The sequence below is a fragment of the Sturnus vulgaris genome, chromosome 27 (genome assembly GCF_052056855.1).
Source record: "Sturnus vulgaris isolate bStuVul1 chromosome 27, bStuVul1.hap1, whole genome shotgun sequence".
In the NCBI taxonomy this organism is placed as follows: domain Eukaryota; kingdom Metazoa; phylum Chordata; class Aves; order Passeriformes; family Sturnidae; genus Sturnus; species Sturnus vulgaris.
The window spans coordinates 3,916,986-3,938,510 of NC_142269.1; the positions used below are offsets into that span (position 1 = coordinate 3,916,986).

At 46.9% G+C, this 21,525-nt stretch overlaps 1 protein-coding gene across 1 annotated transcript in view; it reads right to left on the bottom strand.

The window, feature by feature from the left end:
- Window positions 1-5,382: 5,382 nt before the first annotated feature.
- NPEPPS (aminopeptidase puromycin sensitive) overlaps window positions 5,383-21,525 on the bottom strand; it is a 59,374-nt gene continuing 43,231 nt past the window's right edge. Inside the window, exons 16-23 of the mRNA XM_088179422.1 lie at window positions 19,765-19,899; window positions 17,630-17,849; window positions 14,840-14,982; window positions 14,278-14,334; window positions 12,610-12,717; window positions 11,415-11,570; window positions 11,250-11,297; window positions 5,383-7,957 (exon numbers count right to left, since the gene is read on the bottom strand). Coding sequence (XP_088035548.1) covers window positions 7,814-7,957; window positions 11,250-11,297; window positions 11,415-11,570; window positions 12,610-12,717; window positions 14,278-14,334; window positions 14,840-14,982; window positions 17,630-17,849; window positions 19,765-19,899 — 1,011 coding nt within the window. The 3' untranslated portion in view covers window positions 5,383-7,813. The remainder of the gene's footprint in view (window positions 7,958-11,249; window positions 11,298-11,414; window positions 11,571-12,609; window positions 12,718-14,277; window positions 14,335-14,839; window positions 14,983-17,629; window positions 17,850-19,764; window positions 19,900-21,525) is intronic.

The window sequence follows — 21,525 nt, forward strand, 5'->3', positions numbered from 1 at the left end:
GAGGGGGGGGGAAGCGGGGCGGGCCGGAGGAGGGGAGGGAGGGGAAGGGCGGAAAGTCGGGGCCTGCCCCGCGGAGGCGGCGGGCGGAGGCCGGGGCGGGGGTGGTGGTAGTAGTAGCTCCCGGTGCGGCTTCGGGGCGGTGGCGGGAGATTATTGAGAAAAAAAAAAAAAAAAAAAAAAAAAAAAAAAAAAAAGAAGAAGAAGGAAAAAAAAAAAAAGGGAAAAAAAAAAAAAAAAAGAAGGGGCCGCGCGAGCGGGGAGGCGGCGGCGCGCGCGCGCACCGGGCGGCGGAGGGATACGCCAGGAGGCCCCGCGCGCGCGCCCCGCGCCCGCCGCGCTGATTGGCCGACGGGGCCCCCCGGGGCGGCGCGCGCGGCTTCCCATTGGTCGGGCCGGCGGCGCGAGGCCATTGGCGGTGGGGGGGGGGGGGCGGCCAAGTCGGGGGGAGCGGGTGAGGAAAGAGAAGGGGCGGAGCTTCCGGCAGCGCGCGCGGGGATTGGGCGGGGCCGGGCCGCGACCATTGCCGTGGTGGGGGGGAGGCAGGAGGGCAGGGGGCGCGACCACGTGGGGCCGCGAGTGGGGGCGACACCGGGACCACCGGGATGGAGAGCGGGGCCACCGAGATGGAGAGCGGGGCCACCGGCACTGCCGGGGCGTCCCGGCCATCCCCGGCGCGGCTCCGCCCGCGATGGGCGCGGGAAGCAGCGGCAGCGGCTCCGGGCACCGGCACCGGAACCGGCTTGGGAGGAGCCACGTGCTCGGCGCGCCGCGGGAAGCGCAGCCGGCTCGGGGCTCCCGGGACCGGGGGTGTGTCCGGGCGTGTCCGTGTGTCCTGTCCGGCCCTGCAGAGTCGCTCCGGGTTGGGCATCCCGCAAGAACCGGCGCTGTGTATCCCACGGGCCGGTTCCGGTGAGCGGGCGGGGCCCCGGCCCGGTCAGCACCGGGTACCGGGGCTGGGAGAGAAGCGCAGCCAGCCCCGGCAGTGCCCGCCCTGCACTGCCCCCGGTGTGCCCCGAGTGTCCCCAAAGCGGGGTGACACCAGCCTGGACCCGCATTCCCGTGGGATGCGGGAATGGGAAGGAAAAGAGGGAAAACGGGATGGCTGGAGAAGGGCAGGACAAAGCGCGGGTGACCAATTAACGGGCCGTAATGAGGAGTGGCAATTAGTGACACACAGTAAACACAGAGGCCGCGGGGACAAGCGGCAATTACCGGGACACTGCCCCGGCCCCTCCCGGGCTGGGAGCGGCCCTTGGATCGTGCGGGGAATTGCGGGATCCGGGGGAAGGAACGCGCCCCAGAAACGGGAGCCGATGGAATGCGGGGGGGAAGGGGGAGAGGGCGGGGCTGGACTGGAACCGGGGGAGGAATTCCTGCTTGGAACAGGGATTTGGGGAGGGATTTTGGGCACCGGGACAACTCCCCGTGGAATGATCCTGATCCCAAACCTCTGGGAGCTCCGGGAGTTTTGGGTTGGGTTTTGGGGTTTCCTCCAGAATGTTTTTGGGCACTGGGATAATTCCCTGTGGAATGGTTGTGATCCCAGACCTCTGAGAGCCCCAGGAGTTTTGGGATGGATATTTGGGTTGGAGTTTGAGTTGGATTTTGGGGTTTCCCCCAGAGGATGTTCAGGCACTGGGACAACTCCCCATGGAATGATCCTGATCCCAAACCTCTGAGAGCTCCAGGAGTTTGGGGTTGGAGTTTGATTTGGATTTTTGGGTTTCCCCCAGAGGGTTTTTGGGCTGTGGAGCAGCTCCCCATGGGATGATCCTGATCCCAAACCTCTGAGAGCTCCGGGAATGTTTGGGCAGCGCTGCCAGGGCTGCCCAGGGTGGGATTTTGGGGTGTCCTGCAGGGATGGGAGCTGGGCTGGGTGATCCCTGTGGGTCCCTTCCAGCTCAGGATTTTCTGGGATTTATGGAACGTTGCAGTAGGACAGGGGAGGATGGTTTGAAAGTGGGAGAGGATTGATTGGAGATGAGCTCAAAAAGGAAGAAGTTTTCCCAGTGAGGCTCTAAAAACCCTGCAGGGATTTCCCAGAGCAGCCGTGGCTGCCCCTGGATCCCTGGGAGTGTCCCAGGCCAGGCTGGGATGGGGGAAAATCTTCCTGGATGGGATTTGAGCTCCCTTCCCACCCAAACCATTCCAGAATTCCATCATCCATGGAAAAAACCCCTGGGAGCAGCTGGCTCCGACATTCCCATTCCAGCTGCCAACATCTGCCCTCACCCCGGGGCGTGCAGAGGAGCTCCCAGAGTTTCCTCCCTTGGGGCGGAATCCGGGAGAATTCCCTGCTGGCAGCTGAGGAAAATCTGCCCCGACATCTCCGAGGTGCCCGGGGGCTCCCCAGCCCGAACCCCCAAACCGAGCTCGTGTTGGCCCCCGAGGGGGGATTTGATTCATTGCCGGGGAAATGGGAATAGGCGGCGTTCCCGGGAAAAATCCCAGTTACAGGGAACAGCCAGCATTCCATAAAAAAATCATCTGAGTTACAGGGAATATCCAGCATTTCCTGAAAAAAAATGGGTTACAGGAAATGTCCAGCATTCGCTAAAAAAAAATCCGGGTTACGGGGAATTTCCTGCATTTCCTGAAAAATCCGGGTTTCAGGGAATATCCAGCATTTCCTGAAAAAATCCGGGTTTCAGGGAATATCCAACATTCCCTGAAAAATCCAGTTTACAGGGAATCTCCAGCATTCTCTAAAAATAATCTGAGTTACAGGGAATGTCCAGCATTCCATAAAAATAATCTGGATTACAGGGAATGTCCATATTTCCCTTAAAAATCCAGTTTACAGGCAATACCCAGCATTCCCTAAAATAATCTGAATTACAGGGAATATCCAGCATTCCCCAAAATAATCTGAATTACAGGGAATATCCAGCATTCCCTAAAAATTCCGTGTTCCAGGGACTCTGGTGATTCCCTCAGTTGTCCCTGCTGGGACCCCCAGCCCCAGGAACGTTCCCAAATCCCGTGGGCAAAATCCTGGAATGGTTTTGGGTGGAAAAGAGATAAAAACTCATCCAGGGCCAGGTGCCACTGGGATGTGGCAGCCACGATTCCCTCATTAATTCCCTCATTAATTCCCTCATTCATTAATTACCACGATTCCCTCATTAATCACCCCCTGAGCCCCATCTCAGCCTTTTCCTCGCCCCAAAATTTCTTCTCTCCTTGTCCTGCCTCTCCCTGGCATCACTTTGCCTTCATGGATTTCCTAGGAATGGAAAAATCCCCAAAGTTCTTTTAATTGGGAATTAAATTCCCCTCAGGGCCTGCAGGAGAGTTCAGGCCCAGCCCTTTCCTCCCCCCTAAAATCTTTTCTCTCCTTGTCTTCCCCTTTTCCTGGCATCCCTTTGCCTCCAGCAATAAAAATAAAGATTTCTCATAGAAAAGACAAATTCCAAACTTTCTTTAATTGGGAATTAAATTCCTTTTAGGCCCTGCAGGAGAGTTCAGGCCCAGCCCTTTCCTCACCCCTAAAATCTTTTTTCTCCTTGTCCTGCCTCTCTCCCCATCATCCCTTTGCCTCCAGCAATAAAAATAAAGATTTCTCATGGAAAAGATAAATCCCAAACTTTAATTGTGAATTAAATTCCCCTCAGGGCCTGCAGGAGAGTTCAGGCCCAGCCCTTTCCTCACCCCTAAAATCTTTTCTTGTCTTCCCCATTTTCCCCATCATCCCTTTGCCTCCAGCAATAAAAATAAAGATTTTTCTCGGAAAGGACAAATCCCAAAGTTCCTTTAATTTGGATTCAGCCGCTCCCAGCCCCAGCCGGGCCGGTTCTGCCCCTCCTGGTTTTTTTTTTTTGTTTTTATTTTTGTGTCTCCTCCCCCGGCTCCCCCCGAGCCCCAGCCCCGCTCCCTCCGGGCTTGTTTGGATTTTGTGGCCGATTTTGATTTTGTTCGTGTGCAGGGAGCAGAAGGGAAAGCAGCTGAGTGTGGTGCTGACAGCAGGGAAATGCAGAATTCCCAAAGCATCCACCCCACAGCTCCAAATTCCCGTTTTTTTTTTTTTTTTTTTTGTTTTTTTTTTTTTTTGGGGGGGGGTGGAAATGATTCCACAATTCGATTCCGTCAATTTTGTGCTGTTTAATATCAATTTTTTTTGTTTCACTAATAATTATTTTTTCCCCTTTCTCTGCTAAACGCGGTTCTGGGGTGCCTGAGGGTGATTTTTAATTCAGATTAAAAGGGCTCTGCTCAGGGCTGAGCCTCAGCGCGACCCCTGCAGGGTCCTGGAAGGGACCCCTGGGCCCCCACGGCTTCGGGTCCTTTCAGCCTCAAAACAAACCCAAATTCGGGTCCTTTCAGCATCCAAATAAACCCAAATTCGGGTCCTTTCAGCCTCCAAATAAACCCAAATTCGGGTCCTTTCAGCTTCCAAATAAACCCAAATTCGGGTCCTTTCAGCCTCCAAATAAACCCAGATTCGGGTCCTTTCAGCCTCCAAATAAACCCAGATTCGGGTCCTTTCAGCCTCCAAATAAACCCAGATTTGGGTCCTTTCAGCCTCCAAATAAACCCAGATTTGGGTCCTTTCAGCTTTTAAATAAACCCAAATTTGGGTCCTTTCAGCCTCCAAATAAACCCAAATTCGGGTCCTTTCAGCCTCCAAATAAACCCAAATTCGGGTCCTTTCAGCCTCCAAATAAACCCAGATTTGGGTCCTTTCAGCCTCCAAATAAACCCAAATTCGGGTCCTTTCAGCATCCAAATAAACCCAGATTTGGGTCCTTTCAGCCTCCAAATAAACCCAGATTTGGGTCCTTTCAGCCTCCAAATAAACCCAGATTTGGGTCCTTTCAGCTTTTAAATAAACCCAAATTCGGGTCCTTTCAGCCTAAAAACAAACCCAAATTCGGGTCCTTTCAGCTTTTAAATAAACCCAAATTCGGGTCCTTTCAGCCTAAAAACAAACCCAAATTCGGGTCCTTTCAGCTTCCAAAAAAACCCCAGATTTGGGTCCTTTCAGCTTCCAAATAAACCCAGATTTGGGTCCTTTCAGCTTTTAAATAAACCCAGATTTGGGTCCTTTCAGCTTTTAAATAAACCCAGATTTGGGTCCTTTCAGCTTTTAAATAAACCAAATTTTGGGTCCTTTCAGGCTCAAACTAAACCCAGATTTGGGTCCCTTAAGCCTCCAAACAAACTCAGTTTTGGGTCCTTTCAGGCTTGAAATAAACCCAGCTTTGGATCTTTTCAGCCTCCAAATTAAACCCAGCTTTGGGTCTTTTAAGGCTCCACATAAACCAAATTTTGGGTCCTTTTGGGCTCTGAATTAAACCCAGATTTGGGTCCTTTTGGGCTCTGAATAAAACCCAATTTTGGGTCCTTCCAGCCTTCAAACAGAACACAAGGTGAGGACGTGAATTTCACATTGACATTTTTATTAACGCCAACTGTTTTAAATCTTTTTTTGTTTGTTTGTTTATTTTGTACTTTTTTTTGTTGTGTTTTTTTCTTTTTTTTTTTTGTGGATTTTTTTTTTTTTTTTTGGTAATCCTTTTTTTTTTTTTTTTTAAACAATAGCACAAAAATGCTTCAAGGGGGAAAGCAATCTGACAAGTTAAATCTTGATGACCTCCCGAAAAAAAAAAAAAAAAATTAAAATTAAAATTAACAGTTAAGCCACACCAAATACGAATCCCTGTTAAAATAAGGGAAAAAAAAGGGAGGAAAAAACAAATTAAAAAAAAAAAAAAAGCTGTAAATCCAACCTTTGTGTATGAAAGGGTGGCTGGTTAATAGGACCACGCTGGGAGGGGATGATGGCAGAGCTTCATCATCATCATCATCATCATCATCATCATCATCATCATCATCTCCAGCCCTGATTTAAGGCTCCTGAATCCCAATTTTTCCATGGAAATCAGGGAGGAAGGGGGGGGATGCTGTGCAGAGGGGGGGCAGGGCAGCAGCACCAGGGGCAGGAGGGGAATGAACCCAAAACTGCAAAAATCTCGAATTTTCCTTCCCTACCCCGAGGGGAGGGGGAACCCCAAACCCCCAAAACACAACGGGGGGCGTTTGGGGATTTTATTTTTTTTTTTGGGTGTATTGTGGGGTTTTTGGGGGTTTTTTTGGTTTTTTTTGTTGTTGGGGTTTTTTTTGGTGGGGTTTTGTTTGGGTTTTTTTTGGGTGGGATTTAAATTTTTTTTTAGATTTTTTTAAAATTTTTTAATTTTTTTTTTTTTTTTTTTTTTGCTGAGAGGTAACACAAAAGGAAAAAAAAAATGGGGAACCCCACAATCCTTCGGGGTGGGGAGGGGGTTCAGGGACATCTCCCCAAAAACCAAAATAATTCCACACCTGGCTGGGGCCCCACTGCTGCCTCACTCACCTCCAAACCCCTGCTTCCCTCTGCTTTTTTTTGGGGGGGAAAAAAATGTAAAAAAAACCCAGAAAAACTCTCGATAAAAGTGTCAGGAGAGGGGAGGGGAGTTAAATATTTTAAGCACTGACAAGGCTTGAGGAAGTTTCACAGTTTTGTTATGCTCTATTTTATTACTATCATATTTACAGATTCTTTTCTCTCTGTTTTTTTTTTTTTTTGTATTTTTGTATTTTTTTTTTCTCTCTCTCTCTCTCTCTTTCTGTAGAATCGCTGATAAATTTTTTTTTTTGTTGTTGTTGTTGTTTATTCTGAACAGAATTTTCCCGAATTCTTGGAGTGTGAGCAGGAACTGAATAAACTCCACATTCACGTCCAATCCCCATGGGCTGGAGGAGGAGCAGGAGGAGGAGGAGGAAAGGAAGAAATAAACAAAAAAACCCAAAAAATTAAAAAAAAAAATAAAAAAATAAAAAAAAAAAAGGGAAAAAAAGAACAAAAAAAGGGAAAAAAAATCAACAGAAAAGGGGAAAAACAAAAAAGGGGAATAAACAAAAAAAGGGGAATAAACAACAAAAAAGGGGAAAAACCAACCAAAAAAGGGAAATAAAAAACAAAAAAAGGGGGAAAAAACAACAAAAAGAAGATGAAATAAACAAAAAACGAAGGGAGAAAACCAAAAAATGGGGGAAAAACCAACCAAAAAAGGGGGGAAAAAAAGAACAAAAAAAAGGGGAAAAACCAGAAAAAAGGGAAAAACAACAACAAATAAGGGGGAAATTAAAAAAACAAAAAAAGGGGGAAAAAACAAGATAAGGAAGAGGGAATAAACAAAAAATGAAGGGGAAAAAAACAACAAACAAAGGAAAAAAACAAGAAACGAAAGAAAAAGAACAAAAAATGAAGGGAAAAAACAGAAAACTGAGGGGAAAAACGAAGGGAAAAAAAATTTAAAAAAGCGAAGGGAAAAAACAAAAACGAAAGGGAAAAAACCAAAAAAACGAGAGGAAAAAAAACCAAAAATGAAGGAATAAAACAAAACACGAAGGGAAAAAATGAAGGGAAAAAAACAAAGAAAAAAACCAAAAAAAAGTGGGGAAAAAAAACAAAAAAAAAAAAACGGAGGGGAAAACAAAAAAAAAAAAGAGAAAAAAAAACCCAAAAAACGAAAGAAAAACCCAAAGGCAGGTGGGGAATTCAGCCCCAGGTGCAGCCCCAGAGCTCGGGGTCAGTCCGGGGGGCTCCTCCAGGCCCGGGGGGGTCCCTGGGGGGGTTCCTGGGGGGCTCCCGGGGTCTCCTCCAGCCCGGGGGGGGCTCTCGGGGGGTCTCTCCTCCAGCCCGGGGGGGTCTCCGGGGGTCTCCTCCGGGCTCGGGGGGGTTCCCGGGGGTCTCTTGGGGGTCTCCTCTCAGGCCCGGGGGTCTCCTCCAGGCTCGGGGGGGTCTCTCGGGGTCTCCGGGGGTCTCGGGGTCTCACTGGGGGCCGCGGCGCTGGCGCAGGAAGTGCTCGATGCTGTCGGAGTCGCGGCGCAGCCAGGCCGCATTGAGCGCGATGTTCTCACAGCACTGCTGGACCGTGCGCTCCGCGGACGGCGCCGGGTGAGCATCGAAAAACGCCTGCGGACACACGGACACACGGACACGGGACACGGGACACACGGACACGGGACACACGGACACACGGACACACGGACACACGGACACGGGACACACGGACACGGGACACACGGACACACGGACACACGGACACACGGACACGGGACACGGGACACACGGACACGGGACACACGGACACACGGACACACGGACACACGGACACGGGACACACGGACACACGGACACACGGACACACGGACACACGGACACGGGACACACGGACACACGGACACACGGACACACGGACACGGGACACACGGACACACGGACACACGGACACACGGACACGGGACACACGGACACACGGACACGGGACACACGGACACGGGACACACGGACACACGGACACACGGACACACGGACACGGGACACACGGACACACGGACACGGGACACACGGACACGGGACACACGGACACGGGACACACGGACACGGGACACACGGACACACGGACACGGGACACACGGACACGGACACACGGACACACGGACACAGGGACACACGGACACACGGACACGGACACGGGACACACGGACACACGGACACACGGACACACGGACACACGGACACGGACACGGGACACACGGACACACGGACACACGGACACGGACACACGGACACACGGACACACGGACACACGGACACGGACACACGGACACGGGACACACGGACACACGGACACGGGACACACGGACACGGGACACACGGACACGGACACACGGACACACGGACACACGGACACGGGACACACGGACACGGGACACACGGACACGGGACACACGGACACACGGACACACGGACACGGGACACACGGACACACGGACACACGGACACGGGACACGGGACACACGGACACGGGACACACGGACACACGGACACGGGACACACGGACACACGGACACGGGACACACGGACACACGGACACGGGACACACGGACACACGGACACACGGACACGGGACACACGGACACGGGACACACGGGACACACGGACACACGGACACACGGACACGGGACACACGGACACACGGACACACGGACACGGGACACACGGACACACGGACACGGGACACACGGACACGGTGACGGTCGGTGACGCCCCGCTTTGGAGGTTTATTCTCCTCGCGGGTGCTTGTGTGAGGTGCGGGGGTGGTGACATCAAAACTGACAGCCCTGTTCCAGCTCAGAACTCAAGGGACATTTCCCCCAAATTTCAGGCCCCGAGCACAAACTGCGTGGAATGGGGAGGGTGGGTTCATGTAAATGAACCCAAACCCATAAAAATGTGACATTTGGGGACCAAACCCCTCCTCTGCTCCCATCCTGGAGCCACCCGGGCAGGTGACATTGCTGGGCTGGGGCTTTGCAGGCCCCTCAATAAATCAAACTCCATCTTATTCCCTTAACTCCGTGTGCAGCCTCTGCTCCCGCTCCCCAAGGCACCCCTGGGTGACATCCCCTGGGTCACATCCCCTGGGATCCCCTGGGTGACATCCCCTGGGTGACATCCCCTGGGTGACATCCCCTGGGTCACATCCCCTGGGTCACATCCCCTGGGATCCCCTGGGTCACATCCCCTGGGTCACATCCCCTGGGTGACGTCCCCTGGGTGACGTCCCCTGGGTGGGATCCCCTGGGTCACATCCCCTGGGATCCCTTGGGATCCGGGAAAGTGAAAACGAGCCCGAGCTGGATCCCAAAGCTCTGTCAGAGCCACGGGCAGGCCGGGCTGGGGAAGGAATTCCAGGGGTGGGGAAAGAATTCCAGGGGTGGAGAAAGAATTCCAGGGGTGGGGAAACTCCTGCAGAGACGGGGAATTCCTGAAGGGATGGGGAAAGAATTCCAGAGATGGGGAAGGAACTGAAGGATGGGAAACACCTGCAGGGATGGGAAATTCCTGAAGAGATGGGAAAAGAATTCCAAGGATGGAGAAACTCCTGCAAGGATGGGAAATGCCTGCAGGGATTGGGAAAGTATTTCAGGGATGGGGAAATTCCTGCAGGGATGGGGAATTCCTGGAGGGATGGGAAAAATTTTCCAAGCATGGGGAAACTCCTGCAGGGATGGGGAAATTCCTGCAGGATGGGAAACACTTGAAGGGATTGGGAAAGAATTCCAAGGATGAGGAAACTCCTGCAGGGATGGGGAATTCCTGAAGGGATGGGGAAAGTCCTGCAGGAGAGATGGGAAATGCCTGAAGGGATGGGAAAAGAATTCCAGGGATGGGGAAATTCCTGAAGGGAAGGGGAAAGAATTCCAAGGATGGAGAAAACAGGATGGGGAAACTCCTGTAGGGATGGAAAAAGTCCTGTAGGAGGGATGGGGAAAGAATTCCAGGGATGGGGAAACTCCTGCAAGGATGGGAAATGCCTGCAGGGATGGGAAACACCTGAAGGGATTGGGAAAGAATTCCAAGGATGAGGAAACTCCTGCAGGGACGGGGGATTCCTGAAGGGATGGAAGAAGAATTCCAAGAATGGAGAAAACAGGATGGGGAAGCTCCTGGAGGGATGGGAAAAGTCCTGCAGGAGGGATGGGAAAAGAATTCCAGGGATGGAGAAACTCCTGCAGGGATGGGGAATTCCTGAAGAGATGGGAAATGAATTCCAGGGATGGAGAAAGAATTGCAGGGATGGGAAATGCCTGAAAAAAATGGGGAAAATCTTGCAAGGATGAGGAAAACTCCTGCAGGAATGGGGAAACACTTCCAGGGGTGGGGAGTCTGTGACATTTCTCTGGAAAATCATTCCTGCCATGAAATCTTTCATAGAAATCAGAAAATGATAAAAAAGGACAGAGCCATCTCAGGGCTCAGCTGAATTTTGGGATAACAATTCCTCCCGAGTGTTTTCCTCACAAATGAACTAATTAACTAATTAACAGCCCGATTTTAAAGTTTCTTCTTCCAGAATGTTCTTGGAAAAATGTGGGGAAAGAAAAAACAATGGAGCCAGCACTCAGGCTCTACCAATGATGGAATTTGGAATAATTCTCAATATTTAAGGTTTTTTTTTTTTTTGGTGGGGGGAGGCTCAAAGCTGCTGCCAAACTCTGCTGGGTTTTATCAAAGTTGAAATGAAAGAAGCAGAAATCGGGAGGAAATTCCAAATTAACTTCCAAAACGCTGATTTTAAGGCATTTCAATAAATGAAAGAGTTTTGGGGGACAGAACAACAAAACCCACCAGGATTTGACTCCTCCAGCCCAAGTTTATCAGTGACTAATTAATAAATTCTTTAATTAAAGCCTCTTACCTTCACTTCTGCAGCCATTTTATCATTTGCAAATCCATCCACTGTGAGCTGAAAGGGGAGGAGGAAACAAAAAACCAAAAAAAAAATAAAAAAAAAACAACATTAAAGGTGAAATGAAACATTCCCAGCCCCAGGTGTGAGGGAAGGGCTTTTTCCCTTTATTACCTTTATTAATCTGGATATTAAAAATCCACCTTGGTATCGATTATAAAGCTCCTCCCAGTTGTCCCTTACGAATTTCCAAGCAGCTTTCCTGCCCTGTTTGCTGCCTCCAGCCACTCCTCCAATCACTGACACCGTGTCCTGGGGACGTACCTCTTCCTGGGGAGGGAAATTTCACCAAAATTCCACATTTTCCCAACAATTCCAGCACCTCTGCCTTTAGGTTTTAGGTATTTTTACACATTTAAAGTGATTTTTTTTTGTTTGTTTGTTGTTTTTTTTTTTTTAACACAGAAATTTAATGTACAACTCAAAGATTGGATGAAAAGTAAAGCCCTGAGTTATTCTTAAGGTTACACTCACCAAAAAAAAAAAAAAAAAAAAAAAAAAAAAATCTCATTTTGCTTCGTTTGGAACCAAGTTGTTCAGATTTTTATTGATTTAGATCCAGCCCACTCAGAGTTTTGTTGGTTTGGAACCAAATCTCTCAGATTTTTCTGAATTTGGAACCATCTCAGCCAAATTTTTCTGAATTTTGAACCCAAATATCTCAGATTTCTCTCCATTTGAACCCAAATCTCTCAGATTTTTCTGAATTTGGACCCAAATCTCTCAGATTTCTCCCCATTTGACCCCAAATCTCACTCCAGACTTTTTTTCTCCATTTGGAATTTCCCCCAGCAATCCCAAGCCCACACGACCCAAACCTTCACCCACAGAGAGAGAGAGAGAGAGAGAATTCCTGCCCTTTGTGCCCATCCCGGGGGGATCCCAGGGGGGATTCCAGGGTGGGGATCCCAGGGGGGGATCCCGGGGGGGGATCCCAGGGGGGGATTCCAGGGTGGGGATTCCAGGGGGGATATTCCAGGGGGGATCCCATCCCAGGGGGGATCCCAGGGTGGGGATTCCAGGGGGAGATTCCAGGGGGAGATTCCAGGGGGGATCCCATCCCAGGGGGGATCCCAGGGTGGGGATTCCAGGGGGGATATTCCAGGGGGGATCCCATCCCAGGGGGGATCCCAGGGTGGGGATTCCAGGGGGAGATTCCAGGGGGAGATTCCAGGGTGGGATCCCATCCCAGGGGGGGATTCCAGGGGGGGATCCCATCCCAGGGGGGATATTCCAGGTGGGGGATCCCATCCCAGGGGGATATTCCAGGGGGAGATCCCATCCCAGGGGGGATCCCCCAGGCACTCACTGAAAGTGCAAAGCTCAGAACTTTCTGGATGAGCTCGGGCTGGGAGATGGCGCCCAGGACGCGCTCGATGCGATTCTTCTCCTCCTGCATGTCGGCCTGCTTGTGCAGCTGCAGGGCAGGCACACCCAAATATTCATTAATGACCCCCATTCCACCCAAATATTCATTAATGACCCCCATTCCACCCAAAGCTTCATTAATGACCTCAATTCCACCCAAAGCTTCATTAATGACCCCCATTCCACCCAAACCTTCATTAATGACCTCAATTCCACCCAAATATTCATTAATGACCCCCATTCCACCCAAACCTTCATTAATGACCCCCATTCCACCCAAATATTCATTAATGACCCTCAATTCCACCCAAAGCTTCATTAATAACCCTCAATTCCACCCAAAGCTTCATTAATGACCCCCATTCCACCCAAAGCTTCATTAATGACCCCCATTCCACCCAAATATTCATTAATGACCCCCATTCCACCCAAAGCTTCATTAATGACCCCCATTCCACCCAAATATTCATTAATGACCCTCATTCCACCCAAAGCTTCATTAATGACCCCCATTCCACCCAAATATTCATTAATGACCCTCATTCCACCCAAAGCTTCATTAATGACCCCCATTCCACCCAAATATTCATTAATGACCCTCATTCCACCCAAAGCTTCATTAATGACCTCAATTCCACCCAAAGCTTCATTAATGACCCTCAATTCCACCCAGATATTCATTAATGACCCTCAATTCCACCCAAATATTCATTAATGACCTCAATTCCACCCAAAGCTTCATTAATGACCCCCATTCCACCCAAATCTTCATTAATGACCCTCAATTCCACCCAAATCTTCATTAATGACCTCAATTCCACCCAAACCTTCATTAATGACCCCCATTCCACCCAAACCTTCATTAATGACCCCCATTCCACCCAAACCTTCATTAATGACCCCCATTCCACCCAAATCTTCATTAATTACGGTTAATTACACCCCCCAATGAGCCCCCAGGGCGTGGCAGAGCTGTTAATTACTCATCAAAGCCAATCGGGGAGAAATTGGATTGAGGGCAGCTCCTGGGTTCATCCCCAGGAATAAATGGTTAAATTAGTAATGTTTAATTAATAATGTTAAATTAGTGATGTTAAATTAATAATGTTGAATTAGTGATGTTAAATTAGTGATATTAAATTAATAATGTTGAATTAGTGATGTTTAATTAGTGATGTTGAATTACTGATGTTAAATTAAGATAGAATTATTACTATTAAAAGTATTGGTGATGATATTTAAAATAAACTGATTTTCACTGGTTTATAAAATGGTCAAGCAGGACAGGGAAAAATCCTGACCTGGGATTTGGGCTGGATGTGGATAAATCCCAATGATTCCTTATTCCAGAATAAATTAATTTTCACCAGTTTATATAAACCAGGACAGGGAGAAATCCTGACCTGGGATTGGAGCTGGCTGTGGATAAATCCCAATGATTCCTTATCCCAGAATAAATTGATTTTATGGAAAGTCCAACCAGGGCAGGGAGAGATTGCCAAGGGAATTTCCCAGCATGGCCCAGGATTTGGAGCTGGCTGTGGATAAACCCCAGCCCAGGGGGATTTTTTGGGGGGGAAATGTGAGATTTTGGAGAGGGAGCACCCACCTTGAGCATGGTGTCCAGAGTGGAGCTGTCCCCGTGCTTCAGCACAGTCACATAGACCTGGGAGAAAATCCAGGAATGAATTCCACAATGAAAACCATCCCATTTGTATGGAACTGGGGGTGGAATTTCCTGCCTGGAAATGAACTGATTTTTTTTTTTTTTCTTCTGTTATCATGATTTCTGGTTCAGTTCATTCTATGGAAGTTTTGGGGTTTTTTTTTCCTGACCATGATGGAGGAAAAAAAAAGTGTTTGTATTCCCCAACAAAAGGAATCCTTCCACATCTGGAAGCACCAGCACTTTTCACTCTGCACTTCACAGATGCTTCAACTCCTCCACATTCCCCTCAACATCAAGAAAAATTCGGCCAAAAATCCCAAAAATGGGGAAAAAAAACCCCCAAAAAACCCAGCGGGGGACGACAAAAAGATAAAAATTCCCAAACTTTCCCCCGTAGCAAAACCTCACATCCCAGCCCTGCTTTTCCCACTGGTGGGAATTCACCTCCCAGGGGGGTGGGGGCAGATTTTGGGGACCCCCCAAAGGGCCCCCCAGGACTCACGGGGCTCCTGAGGTCGGCAGACAGGACGTGTTTGCCCTCCACGTGCTCCCTGAAACGGCGCCGAGCCTCCTCCAGCGTCCCCTTGTGCCCGGCCTTGCCCAGCTTGCCCAAAACCAGGCCCCTCAAAAGGGCATCCAGGTGGCCTAGGAGAGAGAAAAAGGGGGGAAAAAATGGGATTATTTGGGGATTTTTCCTGGTTTCCCCAAGACCAAACCACTCAAAAGGGCATCTAGGGGGTGTAAGAGTGAGAAAAAAGGAAAAAAATTGGATTATTTGGGGATTTTTCACAGTTTTCCCAAGACCAAACTTCTCAAAAAGGCATCTAGGTGGCCTAGGAGTGAGAAAAAGGAGGAAAAAATGGGATTATTTAGGAATTTTTCCCAGCTTCCCCAAAACCAGACCACTCAGGAGGGCATCCAGGTGGCCTAGGAGAGAGGGAAAAGGGAAAAATGGGATTATTTGGGAATTTTTCCCAGTTTTTCCAAGACCAGGCCCCTCAAAAGGGCATCCAGGTGGCCTAGGAGAGAGAAAAAGGGGGAAAAATGGGATTATTTGGGAATTTTTCCTGGTTTCCCCAAGACCAAACCACTCAAAAGGGGCATCTAGGGGGTGTAAGAGTGAGAAAAAAGACAAAAAAATGGGATTATTTGGGGATTTTTCACAGTTTTTCCAAGACCAAACTTCTCAAAAAGGCATCTAGGTGGCCTAGGAGTGAGAAAAAGGAGGAAAAAATGGGATTATTTAGGAATTTTTCCCAGCTTCCCCAAAACCAGACCACTCAGGAGGGCATCCAGGTGGCCTAGGAGAGAGGAAAAACACAAAAAATGGGATTATTTGGGGATTTTTCGCAGTTTTTCCAAAACCAAACTTCTCAAAAAGGCATCTAGGTGGCCTAGGAGTGAGAAAAAAGGGAAAAAATTGGATTATTTGGGAGATTTTCCCAGTGTTTTTGAAACCAGACCCCTGAAAAGGGCATCCAGGTGGCCTAGGAGTGAGAAAGAAGGGAAAAATGGGATTATTTGGGAATTTTTCCCAGTTTTTCCAAGACCAGGCCCCTCAAAAGGGCATCCAGGTGGCCTAGGAGAGAGAAAAAAGGGAAAAAATGGGATTATTTGGGGATTTTTTGCAGTTTTTCCAAAGCTAGACCACTCAAAAGGGCATCTAGGGGGTGTAAGAGTGAGAAAAAACACCAAAAATGGGATTATTTGGGGATTTTTCCTGGTTTCCCCAAACCCAGACCCCTCAGAAGGGCATCCAGGTGGCCTAGGAGAGAGGGAAAAGGGGAAAAAATGGGATTATTTGGGAATTTTTCACAGTTTTCCCAAGACCAAACTTCTCAAAAAGGCATCTAGGTGGCCTAGGAGTGAGAAAAAAGGGGAAAAATTGGATTATTTGGGAGATTTTCCCAGTGTTTTTGAAACCAGACTTCTCAAAAAGGCATCTAGGTGGCCTAGGAGTAAGAAAAAGGGGGAAAAAGAGATTATTTGGGAATTTTTCCCAGCTTGCCCAAAACCAGGCCCCTCAAAAGGGCATCCAGGTGGCCTAGGAGAGAGAAAAAAGGGGGGAAAAATGGGATTATTTGGGAATTTTTCACAGTTTTTCCAAGACCAAACTTCTCAAAAAGGCATCTAGGTGGCCTAGGAGTGAGGAAAAAGGGGGAAAAATGGGATTTTTGCCTCTTTCAGACTTGTTTTCCTCCCTCCTTTCCCCACTTTCTCCCAAATCCCTGATTTATTGACATCCCAGATTCCCAACCCCATAACTGAATTTCCCATCAATTTTTCCCTCAAATCCCTGACTTATTGACACTCCAGATTCCCAAATCCACACTGAATTTCCCATCAATTTTGCTCCTAAATCCCTGATAATTTATTGACACTCCAGATTCCCAACCCCATAACTCAATTCCCATCAATTTATCCCCCAAATCCCTGATAATTCACCCACCTCCAAGATTCCCAACCCCATAACTCAATTCCCATCATTTTTTCCCTCAAATCCCTGATAATTTATTGACACTTCAGATTCCCAACCCCATAACTGAATTTCCCATCAATTTATCCCCCAAATCCCTGATAATTTATTGACACACCAGATTCCCAACCCCACATTGAATTTCCCATAAATTTTGCTCCCAAATATCTTATAATTTATTGACATTCCAGATTCCCAACCCCATAACTCAATTCCCATCAATTTTTCCCCCAAATCCCTGATTTATTGACACTCCAGATTCCCAACCCCATAACTGAATTTCCCATCATTTTTTCCCCCCAAATCCCTGATAATTCCCCCACCCCACACCCCCCAGAGGAGCTCCCTACCCTCTCCAGCTTTGGGGTCCCACAACTGAATTTCCCATCAATTTATCCCCCAAATCCCTGATAATTCACCCACCTCAAAGATTCCCAACCCCATAACTCAATTCCCATCAATTTTTCCCCCAAATCCCTGATTTATTGACACTCCAGCTTTGGGGTCCCACAACTGAATTTCCCATAAATTTTTCCCTCAAATTCCTGATGTCTTTCTTATTCCTAAATCCATAACCAGGTTTCCCATCAATTTTGCTCCTAAATCCCTGATTTATTGACACTCCAGATTCCCAACCCCACAACTGAATTTCCCATCATTTTTTCCCCAAATCCCTGCTGATCCCCCCACCCCACACCCCCCAGAGGAGCTCCCTACCCTCTCCAGCTTTGGGATCCCACAACTGAATTTCCCATCATTTTTTCCCCAAATCCCTGCTGATCCCCCCACCCCACACCCCCCAGAGGAGCTCCCTACCCTCTCCAGGTTTGGGATCCCAGCCCAGCCTCTCCCCAATGGGGGAGAAGACGTCCCTGACGAAGGCCTGGATGTCCTCGTGGAAATCTGTGTGGGACAGGAGTGTCCCCAGGATGCCCAGGTTGCAGCTCAGGTCACTCCACACTGTGTAGTTGGGCTCGTTCACAAAAGCTTCCATCACTTTCAGCACTTCCACAGTGCTGATGATTCCAGCTCGGGCCTGGGGGAGGCAGAAAAAAAAACAGATTAATGCCATTTTTTAATAGGTTATTAGGTGATTGTATTGATTATTAGGGAAATACAGGGATTAATCCCATTTTTAAATAGTTTATCAGGTTATTATACTGATTATTAGAGAAATACAGGGATTAATTCAATTTTTTTAATAGGTCATCAGGTGATTGTATTGATTATTGGGGAAATACAGGGATTAATTCCATTTTTAACATCTTATCAGGTTATCGTATTGATTATTAGGGAAATACAGGGATTGATGCCATTTTTAATATTTTATCAGGTTATTGTATTGATTATTAGAGAAATATAGGGATTAATCCCATTTTTAATAGCTCATCAATTTTCCCCTAATCCCAGTTGATTTCCCCCAACCCCAGGTTATTTTAACCCCAATCCCAGTTTATTTCCCCCCATTCCCAGTTTATTTTTCCCCAATCCCAGTACATTTCCCCCCAGTCCCAGATGATTTTCCCCCATCCCAGGATATTTTAACCCCAACCCCAGTTTATTTCCCCTCAACCCCAGGACATTTTCCCCCCATTCCCAGTTTATCCCCCCCAATCCCAGTTTATTTCCCCCAATCCCAGTTTATCCCCCCCATTCCCAGTTGATTTCCCCCATTCCCAGTTGATCCCCCACCCCGTTCCCAGTTTATTCCCCCCATTCCCAGTTTATTTCCCCACATTCCCAGTTGATCCCCCCCCGTTCCCAGTTTATTTCCCCCCATTCCCAGTTGATCCCCCCATTCCCAGTTTATTTCCCCCATTCCCAGTTTATCCCCCCATTCCCAGTTTATTTCCCCCCATTCCCAGTTGATCCCCCCCATTCCCAGTTTATCCCCCCATTCCCAGTTGATCCCCCCCCATTCCCAGTTGATCCCCCCATTCCCAGTTTATCCCCCCATTCCCAGTTGATCCCCCCAATTCCCAGTTTATTTTCCCCCATTCCCAGTTTATTTTCCCCCATTCCCAGTTTATTTCCCCCATTCCCAGTTGATCCCCCCATTCCCAGTTTATTTCCCCCCATTCCCAGTTTATTTTCCCCCAACCCCAGGATATTTTAACCCCATTCCCAGTTTATTCCCCCCATTCCCAGTTGATCCCCCCCATTCCCAGTTGATCCCCCCCATTCCCAGTTGATCCCCCCCATTCCCAGTTTATTTCCCCCATTCCCAGTTTATTTCCCCCCCAATCCCAGTTTACTTCCCCCCAATTCCCAGTTTATCCCCCCATTCCCAGTTGATCCCCCCCCATTCCCAGTTTATCCCCCCATTCCCAGTTTACTTCCCCCCATTCCCAGTTTATTTTCCCCCATTCCCAGCAGATTTTCCCCCCCGTTCCCAGCAGGTTTCCCCCCATTCCCAGTTTATTTCCCCCCCCATTCCCAGTTGATTTCCCCCATTCCCAGTTGATTTCCCCCCCCATTCCCAGTTTATTCCCCCCATTCCCAGTTGATCCCCCCCCATTCCCAGTTGATTTCCCCCATTCCCAGCAGATTTCCCCCCCCATTCCCAGTTGATCCCCCCATTCCCAGTTTATTTCCCCCCATTCCCAGTTTATCCCCCCCCATTCCCAGTTTATCCCCCCCATTCCCAGTTTATTTCCCCCCATTCCCAGTTTATCCCCCCCCATTCCCAGTTTATTTCCCCCCATTCCCAGTTTATTTTCCCCATTCCCAGTTTATTTCCCCCCATTCCCAGTTTATCCCCCCCCATTCCCAGTTTATCCCCCCCATTCCCAGTTTATTTTCCCCCATTCCCAGTTTATCCCCCCATTCCCAGTTTATCCCCCCATTCCCAGTTGATCCCCCCCATTCCCAGTTTATTCCCCCCATTCCCAGTTGATCCCCACCCCATTCCCAGCAGATTTCCCCCCCCAATTCCCAGCAGATTTCCTCACCAGGGAGAAGAGGTCGTTCTGCAGCCCCAGCCTGTCCACGGGGGGCAGGGACAGGTCCCTGATGGCCGGGATGAGGCTCTCCAGCATGGCTGGGCTGTACTGGGTGCGGTAAAACCCCACCGTGCCCACGTTCAGCTGCACCACAAAATGCACAAAAAATAAATATTCTACACCTCACAGCTGTTCTCTGCTAAAATACTGCTCATTCTGTGATTATATATTGAAATTAAATGTCAGTTACTGCTATCCGGAATAACAGAAAATGTCATTTATGGCTATGTATCATTCTATACATTGTATTATATATATTTGATTTTATAAGATAGAAGTAAAAACCACAATATTTTACACCTAAAATATGTTCTAGATTTATCTGTGCTAAATTAGAGTTTATTTTGTGTCTATATATTGAAATAAAATGTCATTTACTGCTACCCGGAAAAATAGAAAATGTCATTTATAGCTATGTATCATTCTATACAATATGTATTTGTATTATATATATTTAATTTTATAAGATTATAAGTAAAACCCACAATATTTTACATGTATTTCTAGCTAAAATATGTTCTAGATTTATCTGAATTTATTTTGTGTCCATATATTGAAATTAAATGTCATTTACTGTTATCCGGAATAACAGAAAATGTCATTTATGGCTATGTATCATTCTATACAATACGTATTTGTATTAGATATATTTAATAAGTTAGGAGCAAAAAAATGCAATATTTTACACCTAAAATATGTTCTGTGCTAAAATAGAATTTATTTTGTGATTATATATTGAAATAAAATGTCATTGGCTGTTATCCGTATTAATAGAAAATGTCATTTATAGCTATGTATCTTTGTATACAATATATATTTGTATTATATATATTTAATTTTAGAAGTTAGGAGCAAAAAGTGCAATATTTTACACCTCAAATATGTTCTAGATTTATCTGTGCTAAAATAGAGTTCATTTTGTGTCCATATATTGAAATTAAATGTCATTTACTGCTATCCGTAATAATAGAAAATGTCATTTATGGCTATGTATCATTCTATACAATATGTATTTGTATAATATATATTTAATTTTATAAGATTATAAGTAAAACCCACAATATTTTACATGTATTTATATCTAAAATATGTTCTAGATTTATCTGAATTTATTTTGTGTCCATATATTGAAATAAAATGTCATTTACTGTTATCCGTAATAATAGAAAATGTCATTTATAGCTATGTATAGTGGTATACAATATGTATTTGTATTAGATATATTTAATTTTATAAGTTAGGACCAAAATTGCAATATTTTACACTTAAAATAAGTTCCAGATTTATCTGTGCTAAAATAGAATTTATTTTGTGTCCATATATTGAAATTAAATGTCATTTACTGTTATCCGTATTAATAGAAAATGTCTTTTATGGCTATGTATCATTCTATACAATATGTATTTGTATTAAATATATTTAATTTTATAAGATAGAAGTAAAAACCACAATATTTTACACCTAAAATATGTTCTAGATTTATCTGTGCTAAATTAGAGTTTATTTTGTGTCCATATATTGAAATGAAATGTCATTTACTGTTATCTGTAATAATAAAAAATGTCATTTATAGCTATGTATCGTTGTATACAAAATGTATTTGTATAATATATATTTAATTTTATAAGATTATAAGTAAAAACCACAATATTTTACATGTATTTCTAGCTAAAATACGTTCTAGATTTATCTGTTCTAAATTAGAGTTTA